The sequence below is a fragment of the Enhydra lutris genome, unplaced genomic scaffold (assembly GCF_002288905.1).
Source record: "Enhydra lutris kenyoni isolate GAN:26980312 unplaced genomic scaffold, ASM228890v2 scaffoldscaffold10, whole genome shotgun sequence".
Classification (NCBI taxonomy): domain Eukaryota; kingdom Metazoa; phylum Chordata; class Mammalia; order Carnivora; family Mustelidae; genus Enhydra; species Enhydra lutris.
This window is the reverse complement of record NW_019154094.1, coordinates 6528494-6545148: the sequence shown is the minus strand read 5'-3', so window position 1 is coordinate 6545148 and position 16655 is coordinate 6528494. Positions and strand designations below refer to the sequence as shown.

Here is a 16655-nt window from a genome sequence, read left to right as displayed (position 1 = left end):
CAGAAGATGGTATTTTTTATGATTTGCATTTTCCTGTAATCTGCATTTTATTTTTTTACAATCTGCATTTTAAAATGAGGCAGATTTTTAAAATATGTATTCTTTCTTGAGCTAGGAAGAAAAAATTTTATAAGCTTACTTTGTGGGAGTAAAAGCAAATTTATGCCAAACATGTTCTGTCCCATATTTGGCATAAATATGGGATAGAACTGTTGGCATCTTTCTGGAGAAGTAAAACATAATACGTGAAGCCCTAGCATGGTGCCTTGTGCATAGTGGGTATTTAATAAAAGTCTATTCTCTTTCAGTCTTTTATTCCTTTTTCTTGGAAGTAATTCATATTCTCCTTTAAGTCTGCCTTGTTCTTCAGGTTGTTCTCTGTAGCCATTCCTTTGTTATCTGAGATAACAGAATCCAAGATCTTTTGTGAGTTTAAATGAAAGATTTCTGCCTTGGATTTATAGGAGTCAGTAGGTTGGGCAGCGTAGTTTCTTGTCTTTCAAAGTAAAATCTTGCATTTTATATTTTTGTAGCATACATTCTAGATTTTTACTTGTCTTATGAAAAATATCTCTGTTTGGTTCTTGAGTGACTATTGGGAAACTTGGGTTGGCAAGCTGATGGCAGGGCTAGACCAGTTGCTGAAATGTTATAGCCAGAGCCTTTAAGAAAAGGTTGTATATCCTAGAACAACCAAAGCAATTTTGGAAAACACCCAATTAAGAGGACTGTCACGACCTCTGTTAAGGACTATACAAATTCAGTAATCAAGGTGATATAGTACTGGAAAAATGAAGAGATTTACAGGCTGGTGGAATAGAAGAGAGAGAGTCCAGAATAGATCCATACATGGTATGGTATATTGATTTTTCAACAAAGGTGCAAAGGCAGTTAAGTGGAATAAGGATAGTCTTTTCAACAAATGATACAGGAATGATTAGATGTCCATATGCAAAAATATAAATCTAGACCCATATTTTCTGTCATATATGAAATTTATCGCCTAAATTTTGAAAACTTACAGAGTTCTAGAGGAAAACATAGGAGAAAATCCTGTGACCTTGGGTTAGACAAAGATTTTTTTTAAAGTTTTTAAATTTCTAAGTAGGCTCCACTCTCCACACAGAGCCAGTGTGGGGCTCGAACTTACAACCCTGAGATCAAGACCTGAGCTGAAATCAAGAGTCAGTCACACAACTGACTGGGCCACCCAGGTGGCCCTAGACAGGGATTTCTTAGATACTTCACTGAAAACATAAAAAAAGCATGAGGGGAAAAGTGGAAAATTAGTGTTCATCAGAATTTAAACTTTTGCTCTGCAAAGACATGGCTAAAAGAATGAAAATGCAAGTTATAGGCTGGGAGGAAATATTTGCAGAATTCATCTGATGAAGGGTTGGTATTCAGAATATGTAAGGAGTCCTCAGAACTAAATAATAAGAAAAAAAAAAACAACCCAAATAAAAACGATGAAAAAATTTGACCATTCAATTCACTAAAGAAAGGGATGGCAAATAAACATGCAGAGATGCTCAACATCTTTAGTCATTAGGGAATGAGACACAACTATATTAGAACAACTAAGATTAAAAGAAAAACAAAAATAGTTCTCTGCTTCCAGAGGTGATCCTGGTGACCAGGCAATTCTCATCCTCAGGAGGAGTGAGGATGAAACCCTGGACTTTTGATGTGGGAATTGTTTTTAATGGCCCTGTGCCCTTGTAGCTTTGGATTTGACTCACAGATATAAAACCTATGGTGCTTTGAAACGGTTTTGGAGTGGAATATAATGGTGATCTTTGACAGTTTACGGAACAGAAAAGATTTCAGCTTGCTTATTTTTTTTTTTTTAAGATTTATTTATTTATTTATTTATTTATTTATTTATTGTGACAGAGATCACAAGTAGGCAGAGAGGCAGGCAGAGAGAGGGGAAAGGAAGCAGGCTTCCTGCTGGGCAGAGAGCCCAACTCGGGGCTCGATCCGAGGACCCTGGGATCATGACCTGAGCCGAAGGCAGAGGCTTTAACCCACTGAGCCACCCAGGCACCCCTCAGCTTGCTTATTAAGAAAGGTTCTTCTGTAGTGTTTGGGTATCGCAAAATTGAATGACTCAGTTCTGTTCTGTTTCTTGATTTCCTTTTATTGGCTCTTTACATTTTGGACAGATTTTTACCTGCTTTAAGCTCATGCCGTGAAGAGGGACAAATTCCACCTGGTTACATAGTGCTGAAGCTGTTTTCCCTGTTGCTGTCTCTGTGGTAATTACTCTTTGTGGTTGTTGCAGGTGCTCCCTCCAAGCCAGCAGGGCTAGCCAATGGCGACCATGGAATAGAAGGGAATGAAACTACGGGTAAGTGGTTCACCGGGATTCCCCAGATGCGGTTCTGAAATACTCGCAGTAAACACCTTGATGAGGTCCTTTAAGGAACATGGCAGTGAATCACTTGAACTATTTCTAAGGGTATTGTTGTTCTTGTTGGATGTATTCAAGTCCAGGACCCTCTGCCACGTAACATCTCCAACAACAGAAAGAATGAATGAATTTCCTTTGCTGTTTCTTGAGTATTTGTTGTAATTATACCACAGAAGAGCTGGATCAAACTTAAAAATACGCTTATAGATGCAGACTAATCATCATCAGACTATGTTACATTGGAGGCCTTTGGCCACTATGGCTCTTTATACAGGCTCTTCTCTCCTGCACTTATTAGCTTGCTTTCCATGCATGGCTCAGTGTTAGGGACCCTACAAATTAAAAGTTCTTCCCGTTTGATTTTGCCCTCAGTCTTTTATTCTTTTCCCCCATTAACTATAACTTCTGAAATCTGTCTTTAACTTAATACCTAGCCCATTAACTAGGGCTTTGATACTCCCATCAGCTAGCCCTGAACCCCTGTGGCTTCCCATCTCGTGACTGGCACCTCATTACCCCTGACCCCCTGTATTTGTCTTGAGCAGAGTTCTCGAAGCAGTAGTGAGGTCCACAGGAATGTTGTACTATGCAAATCATCTTCTGTCAGGTAGCTGACAGGGGAGTCAATGTCTATTTCTGTAAATAACTGCACTTATTTTGCAGTTGTGATCAGGCTGACACTGTTGACCCAAATGAACAGACATCTAACAGCCAAGTAAATTGTTCTCTGCTGCAGAGTGTGCTCTTAACTGGGGCATTACATTGATTCACACTACTGCACTGGAGGCAAGTGCTAGATACGATTGTGTCTATGTTTCTCGTGTAAGACTGCCTCAGCCTAGAGAAGACTTTCCTTGAGCCACCGTATGATTGCTCAGTTTTTAAGGCTCCCAGAAAGCCTTCTATAAGCAAAAGCGATTACTCCAGGATTTATTCTTTATTCTGTGACCTTTGGAAATGTTGTATGTATCTTTGGACCTCTGATTGACTGATGGCTGGTTTCCATTTGTTGTGAATGTTAGTTTTGCCCAGTGACATTAACATCCTTATTAGCAGCTCATAACTCAGAGACTCTTTAAGGTAAAAGCAGCCAGAAGTGCCACCTCATCTTCCAGTTCTGTGAACTGAATTTTTTGTATTTCTTTGATAATCTTTGTTGTGTTATTGACTGTTCCTGTGCCTGCTTTGAAAGCAAAGTCATCTATGTAGTATAGTTTTAAGGATACATTTATGGAAATGTCTCTGTGATTAAAGGAGAAGCTTGAACATGAACTTTTAAAAAAAATGGGTAAGTTCAGCTTTCTTTAACAAGGAGGTAGTGCCAGGGAAAGGAAAGGCTTGGAGGGGATTGACTTGATTAGCCATTTGGAAGAGTGGATGCCATTTTCATCCAGAAAAGAAATAGCTATCAAAACTAGGGTAGATTTCTCCAGCAAGATGTCAGGTATGACCAGAAGAGACTTTGTGTAGTAATTGCTTCCCATGGCCAACTCTTAGAGCACAGGAAAAAAAAAGAACAGGAAAAACATACAGCCTGGCCCTTACTGTTTCAAGACTATTAGTTCCCTGGTGGCAAAAAAGAACCTAGATATTTATGAACTACCCAACGACATTATGGCAACAGGTAGAATATAGTTTGCATACGGCAAGATGTTCGCATTCTGAATTTGACCACTTGAAAATATGCATGTTTCACTGGGGATGGGAAGGAGTGGGAGGGGACAGAGAATGCATGTTTCTGGAGCATGTTGTGACCTCATTCTAATTTGGCCATTACTAAACTAGAGCACGTAGCTCATTGCCATTTTGAAAATTCCCATTTCTATTTCGTTCAGGATGTCTCTAGTCCTAATCGCAGACCAGCTCCACTGATAGCTTATAAAGGGTTTATGAGCATCTTGCTATGTTGAACTTGCTGTTTACTAATGACCTGTGCTTTTCTGCCCTTTCCTTTCCCTTCCTACTTCTTCCTCCCTTTCTATTTTTCTCCTCCTAGAAGCCTAACGTGTCTCTCCACACTGGGGCTGCTGCAACACCAGACCAGTGATCTTTCCTAAGCACCGTTACACTTCTAAAACCTTCAGCATTTTGCAGAGCTTTGCTTTTCCTTCCTGGACACGGTGTAGAAGAGGCGGAGGGTAGTTCTTCGGGGCCTTTCTGCTGATGCCTGAGCAAACCACCTGCTTCCTTTTGTGCTCTGCAGGGCTTGATGGAACCTCCTTTCCCTTTGTGAGCACAAAGTACAAGATGAATTATTTTTAATTTTTAGTATTTTATAAAGGTCATCCAAGGTCTTTTATTTCTTGTTCTCTTTTAAAACCCATTTTATCATTTTATTCATTCTTGCGTTTTTTTCTTTTCTTTAAACATTTTGAGTTGGCCTTTTCCATTTGGTTTTCAGATCTTCATAATGAATCAGGATCTCATAACACCAAATGAGAATGTGTGCTTTCATAAAGGGATTGAGTCCACCAGTACTGCAGTCGACCCTCCCTTTTCCTCCCCCTCCTCTCTTCCTCTGTGAGCTTGCTTTTAGGGAAGGGTAATCTTTTAGGCTACCTATGTATCTCTCCAGCTTACTAAAATCTGAATGACGATAGCAATTTTAATTTAAAGTTTTCTCATTTAGAGTAGCTCTGATTAAACTTTGAAAAGCATTTCCTCAAATTAAACCATATTTTGTTATTTGCAAGTTGGGCTGAAATGGTTTCTATGACGAAATTATGGTTTATTTGTCTAGAGTCTTAGATTTTCTTGAAAATCTGACAACCTTTTATTGTCTCTGAAATTTTATAAGCAAAGTTACTTTCATAACATGATCATGAGCTATCAAAACAAGAACTGAGAAGTTAAAATGCAACCCTGTATTGTCAGACTACTGGGATATTGATACAGATAGAAAACAACCTCTTGTATAAAAACATGAGAATGAAAGTACATTGCAGTGCACTGAAGAACCACAACCAGCTTATCTGTTTTCTAATGAAATGGTTATCAGATTGGACTCACACTCAGTTCAGGTAGTGTCCAGGATCCCTTTGATCTCTGGAGCAGCATACCAGTGGGATTGGTGGACCACATGTGAAGACCTTTACCATGAACATTAGCATTTATACTCCGTGTATTCTGAGGGTTGTCCCATTGGGACTTTTTCATTCTCACTCCTCATTTTCCCACACTAAGAGCTAAAAAACCTGGAAGAACCATTTGGAAGAAGTACTGCAGAAATTTTCAGATAATAAGCTTTGATTGGATTTTGAGAAATAGAATATAAAACCTGGACCATGTTTTGAAATCTTAAAGGAGTTCTGGTTTAAGATCCAGAATGAGAAATACTCTCTAATTTTCTATCCTCTTACTGATTGTGGAGGTTATCACAATCACCAAGATATTGTTTCAAATTAAATAATATTTATATTATTAATATAAATATGAATATTAATATTTCAAATTAAATAATTGGCCGTATATTCTGAGGGAGATTTTGAGATGTACATTATTTTAGATCTTCTGACATAAGACTGCTTTTGAGATGGAAAAATCAGAATATTATGGAAGTTTCAACGGAGTCCCTGTGACTTCCGGAATTTAGGAAGCATTCATTCCCTCTTATCATTAACAGGGGTCATGCTGCCAAGAATTCCTCCTGTGAGTTCTTGGAGAGAAGATTCCCAGAGGAGGCACATTTTAGAGGGAAATGCTGATGTTTCCCTTCTAAGCAGTTGATAAAATATGAAAACTCTTAACCACGGGAGAGCACCCATCAAATAGAACATAGCATTTTCCCTTTGGTGTGCAGTTGTTCGGTATGTTTCTTGATTCTTTGTGTGTGGTTGGTTGGTTTGGCTTTAGTTTTTTGGCTCGGGAAATTTTTAAACTGGTAGTGCTAACTTTTTAAGGATCATAATTGACATTTTTTCTATCACCTCTCACCGGTCTCTACAGCTTGTCTAAGTGACAGGTGTTTGGAGAAGCCTGGGTGCAGCTCTGCTCTGGCAGTGGTCAAAGGGACACACACTCCATTATTACATTGATTTATTTCACTTTTATTTCCATTTTGCTGTGTTTTTGCTTGACTTTTTAAAAAAATTTTTTTAATGGAATTGAAATTTTCTACTACTAGCCAGCTAAAATGTGGTATATATTGTTAGCTTTGTCTGTTTCACTAGGATGTTTCATTTTTTTTGCATATAGCTTTGTATAAAGTAGCCAGTGCTGTAAGGAAATGCTGTGTTGCCATCGTGATCACGCCCAAGTGTGAGGTTACCAGACTGGTCAGGGTTGCTCTGTTGGAATATGATATTTATTATATATAATCTCTCTCTCTCTCTCTCTCTCTTTTTTTTTCCTTTTTCGGCCCAATGTTGAAGATGTAGAATATTGTTTACAAATAATATTTTATATAACTTCGTTCATGCACCTGAGTTTATATTTTTTGTGACTTCAGACTTTAACAGTTTGTATATTGGGACATTTTAATGTGATCATTGTGCTGAATAAATTACACTAATAAACATCTTACATTAACACCTTACAGACTGGATTTTGGTTGGAGTCTTAATTATTGAAGTATAATGTGACTAAGACATAAGTTTGGCAAATAAAGACTCTTGAGGAATGAGTTCTTGGTCTAACTAAACTTCCAATCCTACCCATAATAATTTCATAATTGTGTGGACTTTTTAGTTTTTGCCAGGCATTTTCGTTTTCACTTACAGTGTTGTTTTTGATTCTCAGAGTAACTCCTTTTTATCTACAAGCCCAAATGACTGATATTTTATAGCATCTGGTGAGAAAAACAGTTGGCAGAGTGGCAATATGCAGTTAACCCAAAAGAGTTTCATGGCGTATCAATTATTGTTAGATGCCTTCTAATATTACATGTATGTTTAGTTCAAATTCACGTTCACGATCTTCCTCAAATACGTCCTGAATTATCAATTGAAACTGTTAACATTCAGTGACATTTTATTTTGTAACTTGGTTATGCTGCCGCTGGGAAGAATTCAACCAAATGCCCAATTCCCTACCCACTCAGGTTTAGTGTTTCTTTACAGTATGTAGATTTGAAATGCAATATATTGACCGAATTGAGACATTGAAAAGGTTCTATGCCTAAGGTAATTTGCATGGCATAAATAACTTTTTTTTTTTTTTTAGCTTGGCAAGACATTTCTTTTTATTAAGTAAACTCACTTTAATGTTCTGAGGTGTCTTTAAAAATTTTGTTTGTAAGTAATCTCTACACCCAATGTGGGACTCGAGCTCACAACCCCGCCATCAAGTCACAGGCTCTACCAGCTGAGCCAGCCAGGCACCCTCTTAGGTTTTATTAAGAGGGCTTAACACAATCTCTTCTTAGGTTTAAAGCACCCGAATTTCAAAATATAAATAATAATTCAGAAACCTCACTGACTTTCTTATAAGTACACTAGTATTAAGGCTTTTGGTGAGATGGAGACAATTCTCGGATTTTAGTATATTCATTTTGATGAAAGTGAGATGAGGGGTGCCTGGCTGGCTCAGTTGGTTAATAACATGTCTGAGTCTTGGTTGCAGCTTGGGTCATGGTCTCATGGGTTGTGAGACAGAGCTCCGCATCTGACTCTGGGCTCAGTTGGGAATCTGCTTGAGGATTCTCTCCCTCTGTCTTTCCTCCCGTTTGCCCCCCCCGCCCTTTCTCAAAATAAATAAATGAAATCTTAAAAAAAAAAGAGGGGGGGAGAAAGAGATGAAACCTGGGTACCATTGGATTCTTCCCCCTTGTCGACCTGATAATAAGGTGAATGGAGACGGGAGGCTAGAGAGGGATTTGAACAAAGACACAGGCACAGAATATCAACTTCATTTCTTTTTTTTTTTTTTTTTTTTTAAAGATTTTATTTATTTATTTGACAGAGAGAGATCACAAGTAGAGAGAGAGGCAGGCAGAGAGAGAGAGAGAGAGAGAGGGAAGCAGGCTCCCTGCCGAGCAGAGAGCCCGATGCGGGACTCGATCCCAGGACCCTGAGATCATGACCTGAGCCGAAGGCAGCGGCTTAACCCACTGAGCCACCCAGGCGCCCTATCAACTTCATTTCTAAGTAATGTGTAAGAGTGCATTATTCTCAATTTTATATGGATGCTGTTTCCATTACAGTGAAGGCTTAACAAGACTTAACCACAAATTATTGGTGGTATAAACATCTGTGCTACCATGGAGTCTAAGCTGGATGCAGTATACGAAGTGCCTAAAGTATTACTGGTGGTTTCCATTGTGAACAGACAAGGTGGCTTTTTATTGTGACAATAGTTCTGAATGTGACGTGCTATCAATCCCTCAGGTCATACCTGCAGGGAAACGGTAAAACTGCCTTGTCACAATGTCATGACACAAATGAGATCCTATGTGTTTGATCACTGTCTCCTGTAGCATCTAATGCTAAAGGAATTTAGCATTAGAAAAATTTCGAGAGAGACACCTGGGTGCCTGTCGGTTAAGTGTCTGCCTTCAGCTCAAGTCAGGATCCCAGGGTCCTGGGATTGAGCCCTGCATCAGGCTCCTTGCTCAAAGGGGAGCCTGCTTGTCCCTTTTCTACTCCCCCTGCTTGTGCTCTCTCTGTCAAATAAATAAAATCTCAAAAAAAAAAATCTGAGAAACAAAAAATGTGAAATCTTAGCAGGAAAATAATAGAGTTTTCTGAGCAGTTATATAACCAACGTCTAAGTTGGCATTTAACTTATAAATGAAGCCTGAACATAAAGCTGCACACCGTGTTCCTAGATGTGGACACAGCAAGACATCCTTTCCTCCGTTCTCCCCCCTCCGAATCCTGAAAACAAAGGTTTGGTTTCTTTCTTCCATTTTCCAGATAGAAGTTGCCTATTGGAGACACATGAATAAAATATGAACACCTTATGTTTCTTGAAGTTTTTTGTTGTTGTTTTTCATGGATTTCTGGTTAAAATGTAGAACTAATCAGAAAATTTCACATATACCCATTAACACAACATGTTACATTCCCTTCTAGAATATATAGGACTCCCTTGAAAACCCGCTCACGCACTGAGCATTTAATTGTACAGTGAGACATTTGATTCCAGTTTCTACTGGAGCTTGGTATCGAATAAGATAAGACAGCTTCTTCTGAGCTTTGAGTGAATTCATTATTCTGATACGCTTTTTATTTTTACTTATTTTTAAATTTAAGAAATATTTTATTTATTCATTTAAGACAGAGAGAGAACATGAGGCAGGGATGAGAGGGGCAGAAGGAGAGGGAGAAGCAGACTCCCTGCTGAGCAGGGAGCCCAATGCAAGACTCGATTCCAGGACTCTGGAATCACAACCTGAGCTGAAGGCGGATGCTTAACTAACTGGGTACCCCCAGGGGCTTAAACCCCAAGATTTTAAACCATAACTTAGTATGATTTGCCTGCCTTTATGGAATGAAACTCCACCTATGCCAAAAGGCATATGTAGATATAGAATATTTTTCCTTTTTATTTGTGATTTCTTAAGTAATATATGAATACATTCTCCTTTCTAAAAGAAATTAAGCATTATAGATATAGCCATCTCTGTCAGAGACCAGAGGAATTTTACTGAAAGAACTAATATTCGCACACAGCTTCTGTAACTTGATCTTGTATTTTTACCTGAATGTAGACTTGAACAGGTTTTTCTGATACATCTTAAGAATAGTAAGGATAACTGTTATTTGTATAACACATTAGAGTTTGTAAACTCTTTTGGAATGTGTAATAGTATATCCATTTTTCATTTGAAGAATTTGAAGTTAGGTTAATAATAGAGCTCAAAACTGAACCTAGGCTTTTGAGCCCTGTGCCCTCTCTATCACAGTATGTCATATCACAGTGGGTCTTCAGAGTGCTGACCACGGTCACAAAGGCAGTTGGAAGGACCGGACCTTTAAAGGCCCGTTCCTGTTTTCAAGCCTTTTTTAGGCACTAACTCTCTGGGAGAAAATCCAGGCCGAGGCAAGAGCTTTGTATGTAGGTAGGTAGTTCAGTTTGAGAAGTGATCCCATGAAATAAAGAGCAGGGGACCAGGAAGAGGGAAATTGGAAAAGAGGAAAAGCCAGTACAATGAGGTATTACTTAGTCACTTCTGTGGACAAAGTGGCCTTAATCCTGTGCCATCTCTCGGTTGATGGTTGTGCTTCTGGGTTTGCACTTTGGCCATGCCAGACTGCAGATGCCTCATCTCTGGGACCAGGGATGGCATGAGGCAGCCAACAGTCAGATCATACTGACATACAGCTTAATGCCGCTGTTGCGGTAGAGTGAAAGATGGACTTTACGGAGGGTTGGGAACAAGAGGTGTCCAACTAACCAAGAGGTTAATTCAACAAAAATTTCATCTGCGTTTGCCTTACTGTGAGGAATGAGGTTCTTGTATTCTATAGAGAGAATTTTGAAAGAATTCCACCTATCACAGAACTAATTTTCAAAGCCTAATTGTTAGAAACTATAGAACTAATCACAAAAGTTAGTTCTGGAATTTCCCATTCCTAATGTTTTCCTTTTTGAATGAGTTTTAGTAGTTCCTGCCTTTTTAGGAATTTGCCCATTTCATCTTTTAATTTGTTGACATACCATTGTTTGTAATTCTCTCTCATAAACCCTTTTATTTCTATAAGGTTTGGTGTTGACAATCTCCTCTTGCATTTTTTAGTTTATTTGTAATTCGAGTCCTAGCTCTTTCTCCTGATAAGTCCAATTAAATATTTGTCAATGTTGTTGGTATTTTCAAAGGATCAACTTTTGGTTTTACAGAGTTTACTCTATTTTTCTCTTTTCTACTTCATTTATTTTCACTCTCATTATTCCCTTTCTTCTGCTTGCATTGGGTTTAGTTTGCTCTTCTTCTGGTTTCTTTAAGTGGAAAGTTCTTTTATTGACTTGTGATTTTTTTTTTACCCCCCCCTTTAATGTAGGGATTTACAGATACAAATTTCCTTCTAAGCACGGCGTTAGCTGCATCTCAAAATTCTTTAAGATTTTATTTATTTATTTGACAGAGAGAGTGATCACAAGTAGGCAGAGAGGCGGGCGGGGGGGCGGTGGGAAGCGGGTTCCCTGCTGAGCAGAGAGCCTGATGTGGGGCTTGATTCCAGGACCCTGAGATCATGACCTAAGCTGAACGCAGAGGCTTAACCCACTGAGCCACCCAGGCACCCCCATTTTCATTCATCTTAAAGTATTTTCTAATTTCCTTGTGATTTTTTTTGATCTATTGATAATTTAAGAGTGTGTTGTTAATTTCCACATATTTATGAATTTTACGAACTGTCTCCTGTTGTCATTTCCTAATTTCATTCCATTCTTGTTGTAGAACATACTTTGTATGATTTCAGTCCTTTTAAATATATTCAGGCTTGTTTTATGGCCTAACATATGGTCTGTCCTAGAAAATGTTCTGTGTGTACTTGAGAAGAATGTATATTCTGCTGTTGTTGCGTGGAATGTGCTATAAAATGTCTGTTAGGTCTGGTTGGTTGATTATGTCGTTCAGGCCCTCTATTCCTTATTGGTATTCTGTCTACTCCTATTAATTATTGAAAGTGGGGGTATTGAAGCCTCTAATAATCATTGTTGAACTGTCTTATTTCTCAGTTTGATAGTTTTTTTTATTCATGTATTTTAGGGCTCTAATGTTTTAAAGGAGAAATTTGAATAATATAATTAACTCTTACATGGTTTTTATATTGCTCACAGATTCACTCCTTTTGAAAAATTCCAGGGTTTGGATAAAAGGATGTAAACAAATGATTACTACAACTATGAGCTTCTAGGAGCTTCCAAAGCAATAGCAAAATGTCAATCATTGGCAGGAAGATTAAAATGCTTTTTCAAAAGATGATTTTTTTCTTTCAAAATCCAACCACTTTCTCTGTGTTTTTTTCATAGAAATAGGCAAAATCTATCCTAAAATTCATATGGAATCTCAAAGGACCCTACGTAGCCAGAACAATCTTAAAAAAGAATAAAGTTGGAGGTTTCTCACTTCCTGATTTCAGAACTTAATTACAATGCTACTACAGAAATCAAAATGGTTGGTTCTAGGATAAAGACCTATAGACCAAGGAATAGAATAGAGAGCCCAGAAATTAATCCTTGCAAATATGGTCAAATGACTTTAGACCCTTGCAAATTGGGTCAAATGATTATAGACAAGAGTGCTAAGACCATTCAGTGGGGGGAAAAGATAGTCTTTTCAACAAATGGTGTTAGGACAGCTGCATATCCACACACAAAAGAATGACATTGGATCCTTACTTTACACCATATGCAAAAAATAACTCAAAAGGGATCAAAGACCTAAACATAAGAGCCAAAATTATAAAACTCTTAGAAGAAGACAGTGGGCAAAAGCTTCATGACATTGGATTTGGCAGTAATTTCTTGGATATGACCCCAAAACACAGGCCACAAGTTAAAATAGATAAACTCAACCACATCAAAATCAGAAACTTGTGTGTATCGGAGGACACTAGTAGAAAGCAACCCCTAGAATGGGAGAAAATATTCACAACACATGTCTGAATAAGGGATTAATTTCCAGAATATATAAAACATTCCTACAGCTCAACAACATAAAAACAAATAACTAGATTAAAAATATGCCAGGGGCTTGAATCGACAGTTCCCCACGGAAGAGCTGCAGATAGCAGTAGCACGTGAGAACATGCTTAGCATCACTGCACATTAGGGAAACGTCGGTCAGAACCGCAGTGAGATAGCACTGCACGTCCACGAGGATGGCTGTTCTCCAAACAGTGCAAACGGACAGAAAATAACAAGTGTCGGTAGGGATGTGGAGAAACTGGAATCCTTGTGCATGATTGGCAGGAATGTAAAATAGTGCAACCACCATAGGATGTGGATTGGTAGTCTTTTGTTTTTGTTTTTTAAAGATTTTATTTATTTATCTGACACAGAAAGAGAGATCACAAGTAGGCAGAGAGGCAGTCAGGCAGAGAGGGGGAAGCAGGCTCCCCGCTGAGCAGAGAGCCCGATGTGGGGCTCGAACCCTGGACCCTGAGATCATGACCCGAGCTGAAGGCGGAGGCTTAACCCACTGATCCACCCAGGTGCCCCTGGATTGGTAGTTTTACACGAAATTAGGAACAGAATTACTGAATGATCCAGCAATCCCACTTCTGGGTATATACCCCAAAGAATTGAAAGCAGAGACTTGAACTTATTTATACACCTGTGTTCACAGCAGTATTCCTCACAGTAGCCAAAAGGTGGAAGCAACGCATATGCCTACTCATGGATGGATGGATCACTCAGATGTGGTATATTCATACAGAGGAGTGATGTTCAGCCTTTAAAAAGGAAGAAAATTCTAATACATGCACCATCGTGGATGCACCTTGAAGACATTATACCGAAAGAAAGAAGCCAGTTTCAAAAGAACAAATACTGATTCACTTACATGATTACTCTTAGATGAGGTTCCATATATAGTCAGATTCATAGACACAGAAAGCTGGGACAGAGTTTTAAGTTTTGCAAGATAAGAAAAGTTCTGGAGATGGATGGCAGTGCCGTTCGCACAACCTTTGTGAATGTTCTTAACGCTACTGAACTGTATACTAAAAATGGTAAAAGTTTTAAAAAATGGTAAAAATAAGCTAGCTCAATAAAAAAGATGATTTTCAAATTAACCATCGTGTACATGACAGCCCTATTTAGAATTAAAGTAATGCTTTATATATTAGCTGTCCCGTGGATTTGTTCTAGTTTGTCCAGTTGCAGAGAGAAGTATGCAAATATGTAAACAGTTAAATGCTGAAGAGTTATAGGGAACATTTGGTAAGAACAGATGTGTAGTAATAGTTAAATTCCATGAGGAGGTTTGGATGAGTCCTAGGGAAATTTGAAATTAGAATTTGAAATCTCCATTTGGATATAAAGTTGACATCTCAAGCTGAGGTGTCCCAAACTGAACTGGTTCCACCCCCCTCCCTGCCCCCAAATCAAAACAAACAAAAACCAAAACCTGCTTCTCCATTAAATGAAAATAGAAGGTTCTTCCAGTTGCTCAGCCTAAACATTTGGCTTCCCTTATCTCTTTATTTTGGACCCCACACCTAATTTGTCAGAAAAATCAACCTGGAACCTGACCACTTCTCACCACCCACACTGCTCTTTCTCTGATTGGACCCACCTCCTCTCACTTGACTGTTGTAATAACCTACCATTAGTCTCCCACCTCCATTTGTTGGCTCCCTCCAGTGTGTTCTCAACAGCATCCAGTAGGGGTCCTGTATATAGATCATGTTATGCTTTTGCTTAAAACCTCGCCAGTGAGTTCCCGTCTTAAAGTAAAAGCCAAAGTCCTTACCAGCGGCCACAAGGCTGTGTAATACCCTCCCCTTTGCTAGCTTTGTTTCCTTGGTGTTCCTGCTGCTGTTACTGAACAAGCCAGGTGGGCCCTTATCTTGGGCTCTCAGCTCTGGCTGTTTCTCTGGATTGTTCTTCCCTCAGATAGACTCAGTTCACTCTCTAGCAGCGTGGCCTTCCCTAGTCTGTCTATAATTACACCCCTTCTATTTTTCTCTCTCAACTTCTCTGCTTTCTGTTTCCCCACGGTACTTGTCACTTTATAATTTATACAGTTTAATGATTTGTCTTGCTTATTGTCTGACTTTCCCCAGTAGAGGATAAATATTATGACAGGGATAGGGTTTCTGTTTTGGTCACTGCCATGGCCCAGCACCTAGAACAGCGTTTGGCACCATAGTATGTGCTCAGTAGCTATTGAATGAATCATCTTGTTGAATGTGTAATTAAAAAAAAAAAAAAAAAGTCTTGAAGGAAAGAAATGTGGTGCTGAGAAAGTCTGTACCAAGTTGGCAATGATATTTCTACTAAGATGGAGGGGTTGGAAGGATGTAAAGTAGGTGACGGGGGCACGGGGAAGGTGTACCCACCGAGGCACTGACTAAAGCAGAGAGCAGAGCTCTCTCTGGAGCAGAGGGGTATGTCTGTCATTGCGTATTTCCTGCTCATTCTAAAGGATATCAGGCCTCCCCCGCCCCCGCCCCATAGCATCCCTTGCTGTGTTTCCATAGCATGTAACAGATGTAGCAGGCAATTTTTAAAATTTATCCAGGATACAAATGTAGCCTCTCCTGTCTTTTGCATATGTGTTATTTAGCCCATTTGCTCTGGTGTTACTCCCATATCCCTAACAATGTTAGATTTACAATGACTTTCCACCTTCCTCTTTACCTAATTCATTTTCATGGCTAAAACACTGTCACCAACGTTGAGAAACATACTTGTAATAATAAAGCCTTGTGCTATGCTATGCTCTCTGCTATTGTAAAAAATCACAAGCTTCTGTCTAGACTGTAATGGCTGTTGTGTTTAATGTTGAGAAGAGCAGTGGGCCACCTTACTGTTTTGTGTATAAAGAGAACAAAGACCCGACTTAAATTTTGTATATCGTGATGTGCCACCAGCATTTTGATCTTGCTTCCTTCTTTTCTCTTCACCAGCGTCTTTCTCTGAGCAGGTGGTTCTTTCTGTTTGTTTCAGGTTTCACATGGGAAAAGATATCGAAGAGCAAGGGCACATACAATTGTAGTAATTTTTGTCGGGTATCAGTACATGTCTTTCTGGGGACAGGTCCCTCTTAGTGATTTCTTTCGATTTGAGGAGGCTGTGAGAAGAGCAGGCATAGATCTACCCCATAAGCTTGGGTCTCTTGGGCAAGTTATTTGCCCTCCTCGAGCTGAAGTTTCCTCCTCTGTAAAAGGCGAACTAGTAATAAAAGAATTTTGGGGTTAACAGAGAGAAAATAATTTTGGTACTTTGTAACACAGTCGAAGGGGTTAATAAATGTAAGAGGATATGAGGATGATGATCACCACATCGAAAGCCCTTACAGGTCCAACCCAGGAAGTGGTTCGGCCAATAAATCACTCTCTGGCCATCAGCCCCCTTTCCTATTTAAATGATTATATAACAATATTTTAATTGGATGTAACTAGAACATGTCTGGTGTCCATTGTGTCTTTGGAGATGCTCTATTTCTAGAGAACAAAAGTGAAGGTGACTCTTTAAACCAATTCCAGGCAAACTGAAGGAAGGGCTTTTGTTTTGTTTCTTGTGAGAAAATTAACTTAGGACTTAGTCACTGCAAAAACCTGGCATGACTGGATCTCTGGTAGGTTTTCAGAAATTCGAAATCAGATGAGAAGACACAAAGCTGTGCAAA

The 16655-nt window shown here is 39.0% G+C and overlaps 1 protein-coding gene across 1 annotated transcript in view; it reads left to right on the top strand.

Moving 5' to 3' along the window:
• Window positions 1–16655, top strand: part of LOC111144179 (microtubule associated protein 4) — a 193967-nt gene that overhangs the window by 85139 nt on the left and 92173 nt on the right. The window contains exon 3 of the mRNA XM_022498367.1: window positions 2288–2353. Coding sequence (XP_022354075.1) covers window positions 2288–2353 — 66 coding nt within the window. The remainder of the gene's footprint in view (window positions 1–2287; window positions 2354–16655) is intronic.